Raw genomic sequence first — 19,006 nt, 5'->3', positions numbered from 1 at the left:
CAGAGCGATCGTAATGGCACGGCGAGGTGGTCGTGGAGCTTCCAATGCCTCCGGTCGCGGGGCCTCTCGCGCCTCCGGCCGGGAGGCCGCTGCGTCTCCAACACATTCTCAGCAACACTCCACCGCTCCACCTCCCACTCAGATGGTCGAAGCCGCTCAGTTCGACCAGTTAGCCCAGCAGGTTCGCACCCTCGCGGAGACAGTGCAGAACCTGCAGGGTGTGATGTCTCGGGCGCCGCAGCGGGCCCAGGAGCCGCTGCTCCCTGAGCGCTCACCTATCCTCCTCAACCCGCGCTCCTTCCTCTCCCATGGGGAGGAGCGCCGGCGCGAGGAAGATTCTCGAGCACGGTCCATTCTGCCGGGACCTTCCCATCGGAGCTGCGCGGGGCACGAGAGGCGGGCCCGGGCGCGTTCCCAGACCCCCCAGTCCTCAAGGAACCCGCGCTCCAGTCGGTCCCCCTCTCGGTGCTCCTTGTCTCCCACCCATCGGTCGCGCTCCCTGGACCGGCGGGTGGACGATCTCCACCGACAACTCCAGGTCCTGAAGGGCCACTCCAAAGATCCCTTCGCCGACTTGGAGATCTCCTCCCAGCCGGCGCTTGCCTCGAGGATCCTGCGGACCCCGAATCCGCCGGGGTTTAAAATGCCGGCGATCGAGCCCTATGACGGGGCGGCGGACCCGCGGGATCACGTCGAGAGTTTCAGGACCCTTATGCTCCTCCACGGAGCATCAGATCCTCTCCTCTGCAAGGCCTTCCCGGCGACCATCCGTGGCCCGGCAAGGGCGTGGTTCGCCGAATTGGAGGCTAACTCAATCCAGTCCTTCGACCAGTTTACTCGCCTCTTCATCACCCATTTCGCCGTCAGTAGCCGGCGGCGACTGGTCTCCGACTCCCTCTTTGATGTCCGGCAAAACGAGGGAGAAAGCTTGCGGGATTATCTTACCCGCTTCAACAAGGCTACGCTGGAAGTCCGGAACCTGAGCCAGGAGGTGGCTCTTTCAGCCCTGAAGCGTGGCTTCCGAAAGGGCAGACTCACCTTCTCCCTGGACAAACGCCTGCCGCGGAGCTTCCAGGAGCTGTTGTCCCGGGCGAACCAGTATGCGGACGCCGAGGAGGCGGCCGCCCACCGGAGCAAGGAGGCCGCCGAGATCCCTCCAAAGCTCGGGAAGAAAAGGCGAAAAGAGGCATGCCAGAGGAGGAGCCCGACGCCTCAACGTCGGCGCAGAAGCCTGTCGCCGGCGAGGAACCACGGCGCCCTACGCCCTCGTTCTCCGCCCCGACGTTTCAACCGGTACACTCCTCTCCTGACTCCCCGGGCCCAGATCCTCATGGAAATCAAGGGGCGGGAGGACCTCCCGGTCCCGAGACAGATGAAGAAGATTCCTGGGAGGAGGCCCTCTCGGGCGTACTGTGAGTACCACCGGGACCACGGCCACGACACCGAAGACTGCTTCCAGCTTCGGGACGAGATCGAGGCTCTCATCCGCCGAGGGCGTCTCGGTCGATATGTGAACGACCGACGTCCCCCCGCAGACCCGCGTCCGGCCGACCCGGCCCCTCAGGAGCCTCGGGAGCAGAATCGACCCGTCGCGGGCGTGATCCACACTATCACTGGGGGCTGCCCCCGGCCCGAGAGGAACGCAGGGGGCTCGACTGAAGCGTCAGGGGCAGCCGTCGCAAAGAGGCAGAGGGTCGGTAATGTAATCACTTTTTGTGATGAAGATGTAAAGGGGGTTCAGACCCCCCACGATGACGCCATGGTGATCTCCCTCACTATGGCAAACTACGATGTAAGGCGTGTTCTTGTGGATAGTGGAAGCTCAGCTGATATTTTGTTTTACGAGGCCTTCCAAAAGATGAGCTTGTCCAGACAATTGTAGCACAAAACATCCACCCCCCTCATAGGATTTACTGGTGACGCTATCTCGGCCGAAGGTGTCGTTGAGCTGCCTGTGACTGCGGGCGTTGCACCCGCAGAAGCCACGGTGCGGCTCGGGTTCTTGGTCGTCCGTGTTCCCTCGGCCTACAACGCTATCCTCGGACGACCCGGACTGAACGCCCTTCGCGCGGTGGTCTCTACGTACCACTTGCTCATGCGGTTCCCCACGGCGGCCGGGATTGGAGAGGTCCGAGGTGACCAACCGACCGCAAGGCAATGTTTCCTAGCAACTCTCAAAGGGAAGAAGCCCGTAGAAGCCTTAAGCGTCGAGTCCCTCGACGCCAGAGACGAGGTGGCCTTGCGGCACGGGGAGCCGGCCGAGGGTGTGATCGAAGTTCCCCTCGAGGAAGGTCGCCCGGACAGGACGATCCGGGTCGGCGCCAATCTCGACCCGGGAGCTCGGGCCCGGTTGGTGGAATTCCTCCGAGCCAATGTCGATGTGTTTGCCTGGTCGGCGGCCGATGTACCTGGGATCGACCCGGAGGTCATTTCTCACGCCCTCAACGTCGACCCGACCCACCGACCGGTAAAACAGAAGAAGAGACACTGTGCCCCGGATCGGATCCGAGTGGTCGACCAGGAGGTAGACAAGCTCTTGGAGGCAGGATTCATAAGGGAGGTCAGCTACCCCGAATGGCTGGCAAATGTCGTACTTGTCCGGAAGGCGAGCGGAAAGTGGAGGATGTGCGTCGACTACACCGACCTGAACAAGGCATGCCCCAAGGATAGCTTTCCGCTTCCGCGGATAGACCAACTGGTCGACGCGACTTCCGGATATCAGCTGCTGTCTTTCATGGACGCCTTCTCCGGCTACAACCAGATAATGATGGCCCCACAGGACGAGGAGAAAACTGCTTTTATAACAGACCGGGGGCTGTAGGTGATGCCTTTCGGTCTGAAGAATGCTGGCGCCACTTACCAGCGCCTCGTCAACAAAATCTTTAAAGAGCAAATCGGCCGGAACATGGAGGTGTACGTGGACGATATGCTGGTGAAGAGCCGCCATGCAGATCAGCATATCGCGGACCTGGAGGAGACTTTCACCACCTTGCGGAAGTTTCGCATGAAGCTGAACCCAGCGAAGTGCGCCTTCGGCGCTTCGGCCGGGAGGTTCCTCGGTTTCATTGTCAACCAGCAGGGGATCGAAGCCAACCCGGACAAAATCAAGGCCATCCAAGATATGTCCCCTCCGACCAAAGTGAAGGAGGTTCAGGAGCTCGCTGGGAGGGTCGCCGCGCTCGGACGATTTGTGGCAAAATCGGCCGAACGCTGCCAACCTTTCTTCAAGGTGTTGAAACGCCCGAAAGACTTCCTCTGGACGGCCGAATGTCAAGCAGCATTCGACCAGCTCAAGGAATACTTGGCGTCTCCTCCCCTGCTGTCCAAGCCGCAAGAAGGGGAGATGCTCTACCTCTATCTGGCGGTCTCCCCAACCGCAGTCAGTACGGTACTGGTTCGGGAAGAGGCAAAGCTCCAGAAGCCTGTGTACTACATCAGCTGGGTCCTACGGGATGCCGAGACGCGGTATACGAAGGCTGAAAAGATCGCCTTCGCGCTGCTGACCGTGACCAAGAGGCTTCGCCCTTATTTCCAGGCCCATTCGGTCACACTCTTAACCGACCAACCATTACGACAGATCCTCAGCAACCCCGAGAATGCGGGACGGCTGGTGAAGTGGGCAGTAGAACTCGGTGAGTTCGACATCCGCTACCAGCCTCGACCCGCCATCAAGGCCCAGGTGCTCGCGGACTTCCTCGCTGAGTGCACGGTGCAGGAGGCGGAACCTAGACCGCCGGAAACGCCCAGCCTCGACCTCCCGATCTGGACGCTTCACATTGATGGGTCGTCGAACCCCGAAGGAGGAGGGGCCGGGCTGGTCCTTACCAGTCCTGATGGAGTGATAGCCGAGTATGCCTTGAGGTTTGGATTTCCAGTGACCAACAACGAGGCGGAGTACGAGGCCCTAGTCGCGGGACTCAAACTCACCAAGGAGCTCGGCATCCGGCGTCTGAAGGTCTTCACCGACTCCCAGCTGGTGGTCGGGCAGGTCCGTGGGGAGTTCGAGGCCCGGAGCCCGACCATGCAGAACTACGTCCGGAAGGTGCAAGCGCTCATTCCCGACCTCGGCAGCGTCGACTTCCAGCAGGTCCCCAGAAGCGAAAACGCCAGGGCCGACAGGTTGTCCCGCTTGGTGGGCGCACCGAATCCGGAGCCGTTCCGGCTCTCGAGGCGTATCCTCCCACGATCTCCTAAGCGTCGTTCTCCTTAATTGCATTCTTTGTGCAGGACACTCCGGGCGGCATGTATCCCTCGGTCCACGTATCTCCGCTCGCGCCCAGGCCGCATCCGCCTCGAAGAACGCGCGTATCGCGACCGCTTAATTGACACTCCTTGCAAGCAGCAACTGGCGGTCCGATTTCCCAGGTAACGCTTCAATTAGCATTTAATGCCCTTCTGGTGTTCCCCAGGCGACGCTCGGAGAGGAGGAGAAACATGATCGTAGCTGGAGACGGAGAAATCCCATCGAGTAGCAAGCGACAGGCGCGTGGCCAACGAGCGGAATTTCCTGAGGCCTGACAACCCTCAGATGCCAGGCTAACCCGATGATCATCCCGGGAGCAGACTAGCCTGAAGCCCCGACCGGTCGCCTCGGCTTGCGCCAGCCTTGGCCGACCAACGAGCGGAATTTCCCGAGGCTCGGCCCTCGGATGCCAGGCTAACCCGATGATCATCCCGGGAGCAGACTAGCCTGAAGCCCCGACCGGTCGCCTCGGCTTGCGCCAGCCTTGGCCGACCAACGAGCGGAATTTTCTGAGGCCTGACAACCCTCAGATGCCAGGCTAACCCGATGATCATCCCGGGAGCAGACTAGCCTGAAGCCCCGACCGGTCGCCTCGGCTTGCGCCAGCCTTGGCCGACCAACGAGCGGAATCTTCCGAGGCTCGGCCCTCGGATGCCAGGCTAACTCGATGATCATCCCGGGAGCAGACTAGCCTGAAGCCCCGACCGGTCGCCTCGGCTTGCGCCAGCCTTGGCCGACCAACGAGCGGAATCTCCCGAGGCCTGGCCCTCGGATGCCAGGCTAACCCGATGATCATCCCGGGAGCAAACTAGCCTGAAGCCCCGACCGATCGCCTCGGCTTGCGCCAGCCTTGGCCGACCAACGAGCGGAATTTCCCGAGGCTCGGCCCTCGGATGCCAGGCTAACCCGATGATCATCCCGGGAGCAGACTAGCCTGAAGCCCCGACCGGTCGCCTCGGCTTGCGCCAGCCTTGGCCGACCAACGAGCGGAATTTTCCGAGGCTCGGCCCTCGGATGCCAGGCTAACCCGATGACCATCCCGGGAGCAGACTAGCCTGAAGCCCCGACCGGTCGCCTCGGCTTGCGCCAGCCTTGGCCGACCAACGAGCGGAATTTTCCGAGGCTCGGCCCTCGGATGCCAGGCTAACCCGATGACCATCCCGGGAGCAGACTAGCCTGAGCCCCGACCGGTCGCCTCGGCTTGCGCCAGCCTTGGCCGACCAACGAGCGGAATTTTCCGAGGCTCGGCCCTCGGATGCCAGGCTAACCCGATGATCATCCCGGGAGCAGACTAGCCTGAAGCCCCGACCGGTCGCCTCGGCTTGCGCCAGCCTTGGCCGACCAACGAGCGGAATCTCCCGAGGCTCGGCCCTCGGATGCCAGGCTAACCCGATGATCATCCCGGGAGCAGACTAGCCTGAAGCCCCGACCGGTCGCCTCGGCTTGCGCCAGCCTTGGCCGACCAACGAGCGGAATCTCCCGAGGCTTGGCCCTCGGATGCCAGGCTAACCCGATGATCATCCCGGGAGCAAACTAGCCTGAAGCTCCGACCGGTCGCCTCGGCTTGCGCCAGCCTTGGCCGACCAACGAGCGGAATTTCCTGAGGCCTAACCCTCGGATGCCTGGCTTAGCGCCGGAAGAATTTCCTGAGGCCTAACCCTCGGATGCCTGGCCTAGCGCCGGACGAATTTCCTGAGGCCTAACCCTCGGATGCCTGGCTTAGCGCCGGAAGAATTTCCTGAGGCCTAACCCTCGGATGCCTGGCCTAGCGCCGGAAGAATTTTCTGAGGCCTAACCCTCGGATGCCTGGCATAGCGCCGGAAGAATTTCCTGAGGCCTAACCCTCGGATGCCTGGCCTAGCGCCGGACGAATTTCCTGAGGCCTAACCCTCGGATGCCTGGCCTAGCGCCGGACGAATTTCCTGAGGCCTAACCCTCGGATGCCTGGCCTAGCGCCGGAAGAATTTCCTGAGGCCTAACCCTCGGATGCCTGGCTTAGCGCCGGAAGAATTTCCTGAGGCCTAACCCTCGGATGCCTGGCTTAGCGCCGGAAGAATTTCCTGAGGCCTAACCCTCGGATGCCTGGCTTAGCGCCGGAAGAATCTCCTGGGGCCTAACTCTCGGATGCCTGGCTTAGCGCCGGAAGAATTTCCTGAGGCCTAACCCTCGGATGCCTGGCCTAGCGCCGGAAGAATCTCCTGGGGCCTAACTCTCGGATGCCTGGCTTAGCGCCGGAAGAATTTCCTGAGGCCTAACCCTCGGATGCCTGGCCTAGCGCCGGAAGAACTTCGAGAGTCAGGAGTCGGCGAGACGCTACCAAGAGTTAAAAAGAGGAAGGATGTCCGCCGAAATCCGCAGACTGCCAGATCAGCGACAACCGCTATACGCCATAAAGGAGGCGGGGAGCTCGAAGCGCGCGCGCCTTTCCGAGGGATGGCGGCAATCTCGAAGCATCACTCCCTTCACCCGTTCCCCTCCTGGTTCCAGGCTCGGAAGTGGGGGGCTACTGTTACGGGGAACTTAGCCGCCACGCCCCACGTGACCGGCATGCGCACCCAGGAAGACTACGGCAGTCCCTTGATCCAGTAATCCGACCCCGAGTCGGATATCTTCTGCTCCGCAGCCCGACCCCGAGTCGGCTGCCCCTTGATCCAGCAATCCGACCCCGAGTCGGACATCTTCGGCTCCGCAGCCCGACCCCGAGTCGGCAGCCCCTTGATCCAGCAATCCGACCCCGAGTCGGACATCTTCGGCTCCGCAGCCCGACCCCGAGTCGGACATCTCTCGACAACGACAGGCTATTCCCCAGAGGCACGCCGCGGCCCTCTGCTCCACTACACCCAGCAACGGTCGTATCCGGCGCTGCTCCACGATCCCCTGTAACAGCCGTACAAAGCGGAGCTCCACTACGCCCTGTCATGGCCGTACCCAGCGCTGCCCCACGACGCCCTGTAACGGCCATGTCAGTGGCAGCTCCATCGTGCTACACGATGACCAACCCCCCAAAAGGACCCCCCAGCCTGGTATATATGCGGCTGGGGGGAGAAGGGGGGGTAAGCAAGAACTTCCAGAGCATTCTCTTACTTGCTACTATTATCTCTCCTTCTCCTCCAATCTCCTCTGACTTGATCGTCGGAGGGCCCCCACTACCCCAGTGGTGGTGCGAGGCTTGCTTGTAGGTTTCCCGGTGGAAGGTGGAGCGCAATCAACACCAACCAAGGCAACTCAAACGGAACCCCATTCACACCGCTGTGCCAATCGTTCTCGGTTTGGACCACCAGCAACAATAATCATATACCGTTTAAAAATATTAATTATTATATAAAATTATCTATTATAAAGAAATTCGAATATTTAGATATCGATTAGATAGTTTTATATTGATGCGGATATTAGCGGGATATTATCCGATCTTCACCTTTAAGTACTTCGTATCGTCATCTTGATCCTAATGAAGACCAAATCCGAAGGTCGGATTAGACAATCCATCTAATCAATCTTCACCGTCCGATGGCCAATCAAAGTTTTTGATACGGTGTTTCTAACTGGGGTTCCCGCAGCTTTCCTGGCCCCGCGCGGCCCGGACGCCTGTTAGTACCGTAACCTTCCGGCTCGGCTACGCTTTCCTCGCGAGAGAACAACGGAGCGGAGAAGGGAGAGGAGAGCGTGAGAGAGATTTTTTTTTTTTTTTTCTTCCCACGCTACGATCATCTCAGCTCTCTTTTCGGATTCTTTCTCGGCGTCCGTCTTTCGCCTCGCGGAAAGAGAGAAAGAGGCATCGCTGAAACTTCGAGGTATTGGAATCAAATCTTTGTCTCTTTCTCCGCTTCCTCTCCATTTAATCCGTTCCAGTTTCGGTTGATTAGGGTTACGGAGATTGTGCATTCGTCTAAATCCTCAGATTGGCTCTTTTAGATCTCGTTCTCTAGTCTTCGAATCGAGAGGTTTCGATTCCTATTCTCTGTAATTGTTATTCTCTGGTTTATCTTCTTGTACTGAGGGTAAATAGGTTGTTCAGAGGTTTAGTTGGTACTTATTTGGTTTTGTTTTTTCAATATCATTTGACGAAATTTAGAGGATTATTTCTCCATTTCAACACTTCTCCAGCTATTTTAGAACCTGTGTTTTTCCTATCTTGTCTTTTCTTAGTTTTTTTTTAATTTTAAATTTATGGGATTCTTTTGATACACTGTTCTAAGTTGTGATTCAAGATTTCTGGATATATCTTTGTCTCAATGCAATCAGAACATTTCCTTTTCTTCTCTTCTTAGAAAGCTGGACGGCGACAGTGTAAACGATTCAGATGTCGTCATATGTTTGGGAATTCCATTAGTTTCTACTAAATTCTTGCTTGATTTATCTGATATGCTGGTTAATGTGTTGCGTTGAAATACATCCTCCTGAATTCATGAACTTAAAGCTCAGTATCAAACATTTAAGTGTATAATCTCTGACTTTGCTCTATATATCATTGTATTCCTTCTGGAAAGGCTGAGGCTTTATATTGCTTTCTATTGGACAAGGTCTTTGGTTCCTTGGCTATAGCACCTTTTCAGCGCTTAACAAAAAGTTGAAGTGTGAAAATTAGCTTGAGTATTTATGACACGTTTTGAAAGGTAACACAAATAATATTTCTTCTTTTTTTTTGATAAAGAAGTAAAAAGTAAATTTATTCACAATTTTATGGAGAGTTTTTTTTTTTTTTTTTGATAAGCCGGATAGATCATAGAATTTTGGTATGAGTACATCCAAGAAAAATCATAAAATAAAATATGACGGAAGGGAGGAGAAATAGTATCGTAGGTGGCTTACAAAATCTTATCAGAGTTTTGAGCCACATAAGAAGCGACCCAATCAGCTGCCCTGTTTGCCTCCTGATATACGTGAGTGACCTGAAAGGTAATGCAATCCCTCACTAGTCTGCGGATATCCTGTAGCAACGGATGTTCGAAGCCGACCCTAGACAGGCCCCGAATCTATCTGATCATTGTAGCAGAGTCCCCTTCGACGTGAATACAATTCGCTCCTACGATGAGCCTTGCATAGGTGATACCCTCCTTGGCTACCCTCAGCTCAACTCTGAGGACAGAAACATCATAGATACAGCTGTGACCTGCCACAACAAGTCTGGAATCAGAGTCCCTGATCACAAACCCCTTTCCACCACTACCCCTAGCGTTAGTCACCCTACCATCAAAGTTTACCTTGAGAAAGCTCGAGAATGGGAGCTCCCAAAAGATGAAGATTGTTCGGGTCACTGCAAGAGCCTAAAGTGAGTCGCAGGTGTTCCTTGCCATCACAGGTTCTTCAATAAATGGGGTCTGAATGATCTCAACCGCTTAAAGTAAGACCCTATCCGCAACAAGTCTCGGAAGCTGCCTTATGTTCTCAAATATATGGGAATTCCTATCAAGTAGATATGGTAGGCGATGTATGCGAACCTAATACCTTTTGGGATAGTAACTAGTCTTCTCATGTTTCCCTTCAAAAAGGTAAGGATAGCTTCAATAAGGGTTGTCGACTGACTAAAGCTCAAGGTGATCCCGGCAAGCCTCCGCACCTAAGCCGCTCTCGGGCAACAAAATCAAACATGCACCATGGACTCCTCATCCAGACAGCTATCGAAGGCAAGAGGGAGCCTCAATCCTCTTCTACACAACATACCTCTGGTCGGAAGATAACCCCATGCCACCTTCCATAGGAAGAGGACAACACAAAGGTGAATGCGGAGCTTCCGGATCCAGTCACTATCAATTAGCCGTGTGGGCTCAACTCTATACAAGTCGCATAGGTCATTTGCTCTCACTTTCAAACTGCATGTCGACCACCAAATCTTTCTGTCTAAAACCCTATGCCTAAGGATCGGCACAACAAGAATCCTCTCAACCAGCTGCTCTCCAAAGGTGCGTAAGATAACAACAACACTCTGCCTCCTCTCCCTTGAAAGAAATAGATCATAAATCTTTAGGCCATTCGCACTCTCCAGGTTAACCATAGTAGGCTACAACCTCAGCGGCAGCTCAGAAACCCAAGTATCATCCATCACATCTATTGACTATCCATCTCTGATCGACCATCTGATATTGGACAATACCAGCAGAGCGCAAACGCACATCTCTCTCCAAATGAAGGAACAATGCCATCCTGCTTGGAGGTTTGTTGCTGTGGTCTACAAACTATACTTGGCCCTCATCATGGAGCTCCAAAGACCCTCCAGCTCAAGCAAGTACCTAGTAGCATGCCTAGCCCCCGGAGCCTCTCTCCTCGTCAATAGGGACTGGATGCCCAAGCCTCCGCTGCGTAGTGGCTGACACATCATATCCTAGGCTACATGGTGCACTCTTCCCCTTCCATCCTGTGTGCCCTATGGGAAGTTTCTGCCCATCAGAGATTTCAAAATACATATTTGCCAACTTTTTATGTTGGTTTAGTTGGATCAGCCAGGCTGGTATCCAGGTGCTGAAATTAAATAGAAGTTGAGGATTGGCTGATTGAATTGTATGCAGTTGACATAAAGCAGATTTAAGTTGTCTTTGGACTGCTATCTTGCATTTTGAGTGTTAACCATTAGTCCAAAAGTGAAAATCATAATTGTTAGTGACAGGTAATCTTTACCTGTGATCCAGATAAAATTAAAGTATACTAGCCTTCAAGCTACAAATTTCACATTAGTACGCCGCAATAAAAAGTGACGGATCTTATCTGAGAAAGCCATCTTAGTGTCATTGTCATAAGATCTCTTTCAAAATCATACTCCCTTTATTTTCTTACATCATGCTTAAAGTATCTTCTAGACAGTGGATAGCGCATATGACAGGATTTTATTAGCAGTTAGCAAAGACTAGGTGTGTACTTGTAATCATTCTTTTATATCAGCACTCACTAATGTGGTATAAGTGGGTTGACAGGTTTGTGCTAATACTCATGCTAAGCAAATGTCTGTGTGTTTTCATGATGTGTGGGTCCATGCATCTTTGTTGCTTTCTTTTATATCAACTGTTTTCTTGCAAGAGCCTATGACATTTTTTTCTTAGCATGTGCAATATTTTTTATCGGGATTTATGAATTTTTTGTATCTTGTTGATGTAAGCATTTGGTCTATGAGAACTTGCAAGGAGTTATAGCTTTAATTGCTTACTTCTCAAACCTTTTATAGGTTCCTTCACTGGTGTCTGTCCTTCAATTCTCATGAGCTCGACAGTTTCAACATCCCGGGGAATACATCCACCAATGAAGCTTGGCTCACTGGAATCACGACATTCATGGCCATCGTCAGTCCCTTTTGGTCAACCTGAGCAAGACTTTCATGATGATGAAACTGAACTATTGTCGGTGTCTTGGAATCAGGATTATGGATGCTTTGCTGCTGGAACAAGTAATGGTTTCCGGATCTTTAACTGTGATCCATTCAAAGAAACCTTTAGGAGAGACTTGAAAGGTGGTGGCTTTGGAATAGTTGAAATGCTTTTTCGATGCAATATCCTAGCTCTTGTTGGTGGTGGTGCCAATCCACAGTACCCGCCAAATAAAGTAATGATCTGGGATGATCATCAGAGTCGGTGCATTGGTGAATTTGCATTCAGATCTGATGTCCGTGCAGTGAAATTAAGACAAGATCTCATAGTTGTAGTTCTTGAACACAAGATATATGTGTACAAATTCCTAGATCTGAAGCTTCTCCATCAGATAGAGACTCTGGCTAATCCCAGGGGGCTATGCTGCCTTTCCCATCATTCTAACACCTCTGTGTTGGCCTGCCCTGGTCTGCACCGGGGACAGGTCCGGGTTGAACACTTTGGTTTGAAGGTGACAAAGTTCATTAGTGCACATGATTCTCACATTGCTTGTATCACTCTAACGATGGATGGGCTTCTTCTGGCAACTGCAAGCACAAAGGGGACCTTGATTAGAATATTCAACACAATGGATGGTACTCGCCTACAGGAGGTAAAATTTGCTGAACGTGTGTTAAGAGACCGGTTTCACAAGTTCATCCTCCTTATTATTTTTTCAAACTAATCTAGTCTTAAGTCATGTAAGTGAATATTAGTTCCTTGAAAAGGAAGCCTTCTGTTATTGCTTATGAAGAATTTGTGGGTGTTCTTGTCAAAGCTAGTATGAAGTATCGAGTATCATGCTGGACTACAATAATCAAGTTACTTGTTAATAATTGTTATGGATTTAAATATTTTTGCTAGGACTGGGAGGTGGTGCCCTTTCAGGAAGACACAGTTCTTCTACTAGTTATAAAGTAATTAGTCGTACATTTACATTATCAATGAAGACTGTAGTGTACAAGTTTTCATCATGATTACGCTTGCTGGGTCTCATCAGATGTTGCATCATTAGTACACTAAGAAGTGGGATACCATTTTGCAGGTAGGAGAACTTTTCATATATAGTGTGTCTCCATCCACTAAATTTCATAACATCAAGCACATGTTCTTTGTTAGTGTTTATTTTGATAATTTGTTTTCATTGTGCATAAATTGATTTTTGGTTAATTTGTCTGTCAGGTATATTGAAGCTTTTCACCTCTCTTGATATGTTTTGTCTTAAACTCTTGATATTATAAGCTTAGGTTGCAGATCTATTCCCTTCTATTTGCCCAACATACCTTTCAGTTATTTGAGTGTTCTTGTCATCCATCCATCATAGTGTATCTCTATTGTTTTTCCTTTTTCATGAGCTGTTTAGATTGCATTTCCAAAATACTGCTGCAAATTTTTCTCTGTTTTTGCTATGAAATGATTTTGATTAAAAAATTATATATTTCTTTCCTTTTCTTCCCCCCTCAATTTAAGCTTGGACACTTGCTCTTTCGAGTTTTTTACCATAACCTAGTTATGTGATCCTGGCAATCCGGGGTCCTAAAGGGGCAAACCTAACCTTTGGCATTATTTTTGCACCAAATGGCTGCCCCAAGACCCGAACCTATGCCATTACACTTTTCAACCCAAGCTTTTTTACCACTGCACCAAGCAATGGTCCCCGGCACTTGCTTCTTCAAGTAAGAACTCAAAGAGAACTCCATAATGTAATTTTCTTTGAATTTGACTAGAAAATTGGAAAAATTATGGCATGATACATCTGATTAGGCATAATAAAGTTCTTCATTTAAGTTGATTTCTTGAAAACAATTGTTTGCTGCTTCAACTTAGTAAACACTTTTAGATTATAAATAAATGTTTTGCATTGCACTTAGTTTTTGATTTTATTGTCGGTCACCTGATTCACGATGAAACCTCCTAGGCATTATTTTATTTCTCCGATATGGAACCGATCCAGGATAGCCTAACAAAGCAGGTGATATTGGTGGACATTGAGAGAACAAATAGATGTGTACTGATCAACAGAGATGCGTAAGAATGATGATTGCAGCTAAAGGTGGTGCAACTGATGAAAGAACACATCCAAGGAAATTGCTAAATGTAGACCTTGGGGAATTGCTTAGGAAGAAATTAGACAGGCTATTGCGTAAATCAATGGATGATGGCAGTTGTCAGAAGTGGAGATAACTTTGATGAGGATGCATTTGGGTAAGGCATAGAACCATGTATATTCTATAGCAGGGTGTAAATGGACTATGTCAGGTTCTGTCCAACATGGTCTAAACCTAATCCAAGTTTGTGTGGAGGCAAGCTTTCAAACCCATTCTGACCTATTTATGGTCTTGAGGGCAAATAATATGTTTCAATGAGCTTCAGTTAAATCTTAAATTAATGAATGTTCTACAACATGGGCGACATTCTCCTATCCGATGTTCTTGTCCAAAGATCTCGAATGATCTCAAGCATTAGTCCTTTAAACTTCTAATATTCAATCCACAATTATGTTGAAAGAACCTTCTAACCAGATTTAGGTATTCCCAAACATGGTGGTTGAGCATAAATATATATCTGTTTTCTTGTTGTGGTGGAGGATGGAAACTAGGTTTCCTGCTTTATCCATTGAGATCCATAGTTGGCTCATGTTTTCTATCTTACAAAATAATTATTTTCTTTTCTTATTTCTAGAAGATATAAAAAGAATTGAATAATCTTTGATTTAATCCTATGCTTGTGATTCACAATGGGACCTTGATCTTAATAAAATTAATTGAAGTGATGTAAAAGCTGCATCAATCATCATGGATGTATTCTAGGTTACACTTGTTGTTATGTTGGAAGGCAATGGCTCAAAAATCCTGACAAGTGATACCTAGTAGGAGAGCCAAAAATCAAAATCATTCGTGTTGTTAGTGATTCAAGAATCTAGGAGAGATGAAGAATAAGATTTCATGCTTATTATGATGATGGATCCACGTTGGATGATGGAGGTCCCACATTGATGATCCGAGTTGAAGACCCCTAGCTTATGTATCAAGTGGTCAAAAAATTTAACAGTCTAAATAACATTAACCCATTTATGTTTTTTTGATCACTTAATGCATATACTAGGGGTCTCCAAATCTCATGATTTTTGGTGTATAGGTAGTTTAGGTAGTATATTACATCAAATAGCTCAGATCATCGATGTCAAATTCCCATCATTCAATGTAGACCCAACCGGATCTGAGTAGAGATCTGTTCAAGTGTTACCTAGTCTAGCTCTCTCTCTCTCTCTCTCTCTCTCTCTCTCTCTCTCTCTATATATATATATATATATATATATATATAATGAAACTTTAGTTTGAATAAACTATTCTAAAGTTCTATGCAAAATTGGTGGCTTGTAGATATTCTTGCGAGTATAACCATATTGTCTTTGTAGTATCATTTCCTTTGAGCCTCACTGTCCTTCTATAAGTCATGGTGATGAGAAAGGATGTATTATTAGCTACCACATATTCAGGTAACGTCCAACTAACTGAATATTTTGGAGTAATTGGAAATATAAGATGAGTACATCAAAGATGGGGATTTTGAACAGGATATATGGTACGATGGATGGTTTGAAATGTGTTTTTTTAAAGAAGTAAAACCAAATCACCTAGTGCTGTGCCATTGATAAGCCGAGTTCATCTTAAGTTCTTAACACTTCTCCAGCCAGAGCCAGGCTTATCTGACTTGGTGTTAATCAAATAAAGTTATGTTTTGTACCACATATGCGACTTTAAAACACCTCATAATTTTGGATTATATTTTCTCTACATCTTCAGCTTCTTATCAAAATCAAGCAAAAATCTATGCTACTCTGTGGTAAAATTTGTTTGCTTTCTGATATCTTCCTACTTCACCATGTTCAAAATTTTCATACCTTTGCAGAAGAAATATGAATGACTATATCAGTGAACTTGTAATGCAGGTACGCAGAGGACTAGACCGAGCTGATATATATGGCATCGCTCTCTCACCGAATGTACAGTGGCTGGCAGTGTCCAGTGATAAAGGAACTGTCCATATATTTAGTCTTAGAGTCAGAGTGGCAGGAGAGGATGCATCTAACCATCATGCTGCTGCTCAAGGTCCAGGAATGGTTCATCAAAACTCTTCTACTTCTCTTGATGCCCTTATATCTCCAAATACTGGTACCAACGCCAGCTCATCGTTGTCTTTTATGAAAGGTGAGGGGACATAATGATTGATGGTATCTTTTTCTTTCTTTGGTCTACATTGTCAATGAGAAGTGAGGATCTGGAATTTAGAATAATTGCATCACGTTGTTGTTATTACATTGTTCATTTTTACTTGTCTTTTCTGGAAAAAATGTCTTAGACTGTAAATCTGATGTTCCTTAAGGCTAGTGTCTATAATGTTGAAGTCCCAAGTATGTATGCAATCAAATAAATTGGTTGGCTGAGCCCTGAGGTCTAGAAGATTTTTGCTTTTCCTTCACTTTAAAAATCATCTGAATGATTTTGGGTCAGTCTAGTTGCTTTCTCATGATGGCATTCCCTTGCAAGCCTCTTTGTAGAAAATGCTTCCATATGGTGATGGGCACTTATTTTCTCCTTGGTACTTTCTTTCCTTGGAACTCTGAACTAACCTTTACCTTGTTGGTTCTGCCATGGGTTGGAGCTGTTAAATCCTGACTAGCTTATCTTGTAATGAGATTTTTTTGTCAAGCTCCAAAAAAAGTAATATGCTGAGATTTGAGCTTTCAATTACACTTTCCACCTTCATTTGTTCGTTGGCATTGTCTATATGAATGCAGAGAATTGGTGAAAGAAAGGACATTAATCTTACATGTACCGATATTTTGCAGGAGTGCTTCCAAAATACTTTAGTTCTGAATGGTCATTTGCTCAGTTCCACTTACCAGAAGTCGGCCCCTATATTGTTGCATTTGGGGCTCAAAACACTGTTATAATTGTTGGCATGGATGGCAGGTATTGATCCTTGACCATGGCCTTCTATTTAGTATTTTATTTTGGTTTCTGAATCAACACCTAAAGGTTTTAAATTCTCTATATTTGCAAGTATATGTGTCCTGCCATCACTAACTATATAAATACTAGAGCAATTGCATATATATTTACGAGCAATTGCAATTATGTTTATCTCACTTGAGATTTGAGCATGGAAAATTTAGCAACTAGACAGTCATATTTTCTATTGAGCCCTTCTTCAAGCAACATCTTGTTGTGTCATGCCTTGGAAACCTAGATTTTCGGTAGTAAGCCAGACAATTAGATAGCTAAATGGTTGGTTGGATGGATAACTGCATCTACTCATTCATATGACCCTTCTTGCTCGCTTGAACATTTTTAATATGGCATTGGCTTGTCATAATTCTAATTTGAGTGTAAAACTGTTCTACTCCTTTGAGATACACTATGATGATTTAGAAGAATGTAGATCACTTTTGGTACTATTTTCTTGCTTGCTTTCCTTAATCTGACTTGTTTCATTGGGTTCTGCAAGAAACTCAATTACATGTTTGGTTTACAAATCCTTTTTATTCAGGGCTTGCAATGGTATGTTTTCCATGGATTTAATTGCCCTACTTAGGCCTCAGCCTGTTTGCATTTGATATTTTGGCCGATTAAGCAACAGGAGAGGGCTTCGCATGAGATGTTTAAAAAAATGCGGGACTGGATGAAACATTTTGTGCCTTCAGTAATGATGATTAACATGTATTTAGTTAGTACGTGTGTGGGTTCCAAAGTCTAGTCATTGGAACTTGGGTTATCCTTTTGGAATCTAATCATTGCACTTAGAACTTGGGTTATCCTTTTTCTTACGTTGATTGCGCTATTTATGTCCTGTTCCTTTTTTCCAGTTTCTACAGGTGCAGCTTCGACCCGGTCAGTGGTGGGGAGATGTTGCAGAAGGAATATGTCCGGTTTTTGAAGGCCAACAAACGACGGCCAAGACCAGCCTCATCCTGAGATTGTGGAACAGTCACATATCCAATTGCACTTCATGTTAATAGGAGATTTTATCTCAATATATTTTCATATATGCCCACTTCACTTTGTGAATTCTATATCAGAAGCTATAGTAGGAGATGTTTAGGTAACAATCAAAATCCTAGTTCTCCTATTCATCATAGAAAAACTTTTGGCTTATCAATACTGCTTTATTTGTATCTAAAGTGACTAAAATTTACAAAGTTTATTGCATTTAAACTATACCTGCATCAGCCAAAATATAATGCATTAGGTTTTACCCAAACTCCAACTAGAAATATATGGAGTCAGCGGAAGCTTGTTGAAGTGGGGCCCCAGATGAAGTCATGCATGACTGAGTCTGACAGGACTTGGCATGCTCCTGATGTAGATCCTTCATCAAAATTAATAAAAAAAAGGAAGGCAATGCAAAATTTGTCCCTGGAATTTTTAAAGGGCATACAAGGAGACTCCCTTTCTTCTGTTTTTATCTCATAATATTAATTTTTCAAATGATGCGAATGGTTCACCTAATGAAGCGACTCTGAGCTAAGCAAATACAAGTTTCTATATTCGGGGGAGAACGGCTCATATTTAATCGCCCTCGTTGATTTGGTCATCACTTATAGCTCCTTTTTTGGATATTTCTTCACTGCAACTTGCCATCCGTCTGGTCGCTCCAGTCAGGGAAAGCCAATTAGCCCTGCAGTGGTAATCCCATGTAATGAAGCTGACTTCAAAGATTTTCTATTGATATATCCTCCTTATTGGCGGGCAAAGAACTAATAAATATAAAAAATGCTGCTTATTTAAAAAAAATATAAAAACATGAAAAAATATCCATTTCTAAACATTTAGATTCACCTCATTTCAAGAGATCAAAGAGGTTCATTGGAGTGCCAAAATGAAACAATAAAAAACTTCAGGTCGGTAAGCTTGGCTAGCTAGCAACCCTCAGGTGAAAGAAACGGATTAGGTTTAAAGTACGGAAATTTGTAGGCCAGATGGACTAACAACAAGGGCGGCAATCATAGAATGATTTACCAACCTGATATGAAGTCAATGGCTTTGGATCGAGATGGTAATCGGCGAGGAATCAAAAAGCAGGACGGTCAGGTCCCTGAGCTCCTCCAGCAGACCAGAGTCTCTATGGCCATCGGAGCGAGGGAAGAAGGAGGTTTACAGTTTTGTCGGAGCGGAGCAGGACTAGAGGAGAGATTAGAATTTAGTCCTTGCAGCTGTATTATCACATGGTAATATAAACATTTAACAAGGGGTTATATGTTAAAAAAGGTGTTAGGTTAAGTTCTCATTAATATCGGCATTCCAGTTGCCGACCTTATCTTAAGTTTCAATAAACGATCACGCAAATCTAAGGGCTTAAATTTAAATATAAAACACCCTATCTCATAAACTCCCAAAAGAAGGGGGTGGTTCTATATACACCCCCC

At 47.8% G+C, this 19,006-nt stretch overlaps 1 protein-coding gene across 1 annotated transcript; it reads left to right on the top strand.

Moving 5' to 3' along the window:
- The first annotated feature begins 7,812 nt into the window (after positions 1–7,812).
- LOC120110184 (autophagy-related protein 18c-like) lies at positions 7,813–17,798 on the top strand. The gene is made up of 5 exons (XM_039124471.1): positions 7,813–8,037; positions 11,400–12,190; positions 15,530–15,788; positions 16,430–16,553; positions 17,447–17,798. Exons 2-5 carry the CDS (start codon positions 11,432–11,434, stop codon positions 17,553–17,555), a joined length of 1,251 nt encoding a protein of 416 aa, XP_038980399.1. The 5' UTR covers positions 7,813–8,037; positions 11,400–11,431; the 3' UTR covers positions 17,556–17,798.
- Positions 17,799–19,006: the final 1,208 nt, after the last annotated feature.

Source organism: Phoenix dactylifera, chromosome 3 (genome assembly GCF_009389715.1).
Source record: "Phoenix dactylifera cultivar Barhee BC4 chromosome 3, palm_55x_up_171113_PBpolish2nd_filt_p, whole genome shotgun sequence".
Lineage (NCBI taxonomy): Eukaryota > Viridiplantae > Streptophyta > Magnoliopsida > Arecales > Arecaceae > Phoenix > Phoenix dactylifera.
Note: the sequence above shows the minus strand (reverse complement) of the source record. Positions and strands in the feature narration are given on the sequence as shown.

Bases quoted from the DNA above. Each gene is read 5' to 3' on its own strand.
- LOC120110184 (XM_039124471.1), top strand. From the start codon at position 11,432: ATGAGCTCGACAGTTTCAACATCCCGGGGAATACATCCACCAATGAAG. The intron at 12,191-15,529 runs GTAAAATTTGCT...CTTGTAATGCAG, and splicing joins ATGGTACTCGCCTACAGGAG to GTACGCAGAGGACTAGACCG. The intron at 16,554-17,446 runs GTATTGATCCTT...CCTTTTTTCCAG, and splicing joins ATTGTTGGCATGGATGGCAG to TTTCTACAGGTGCAGCTTCG.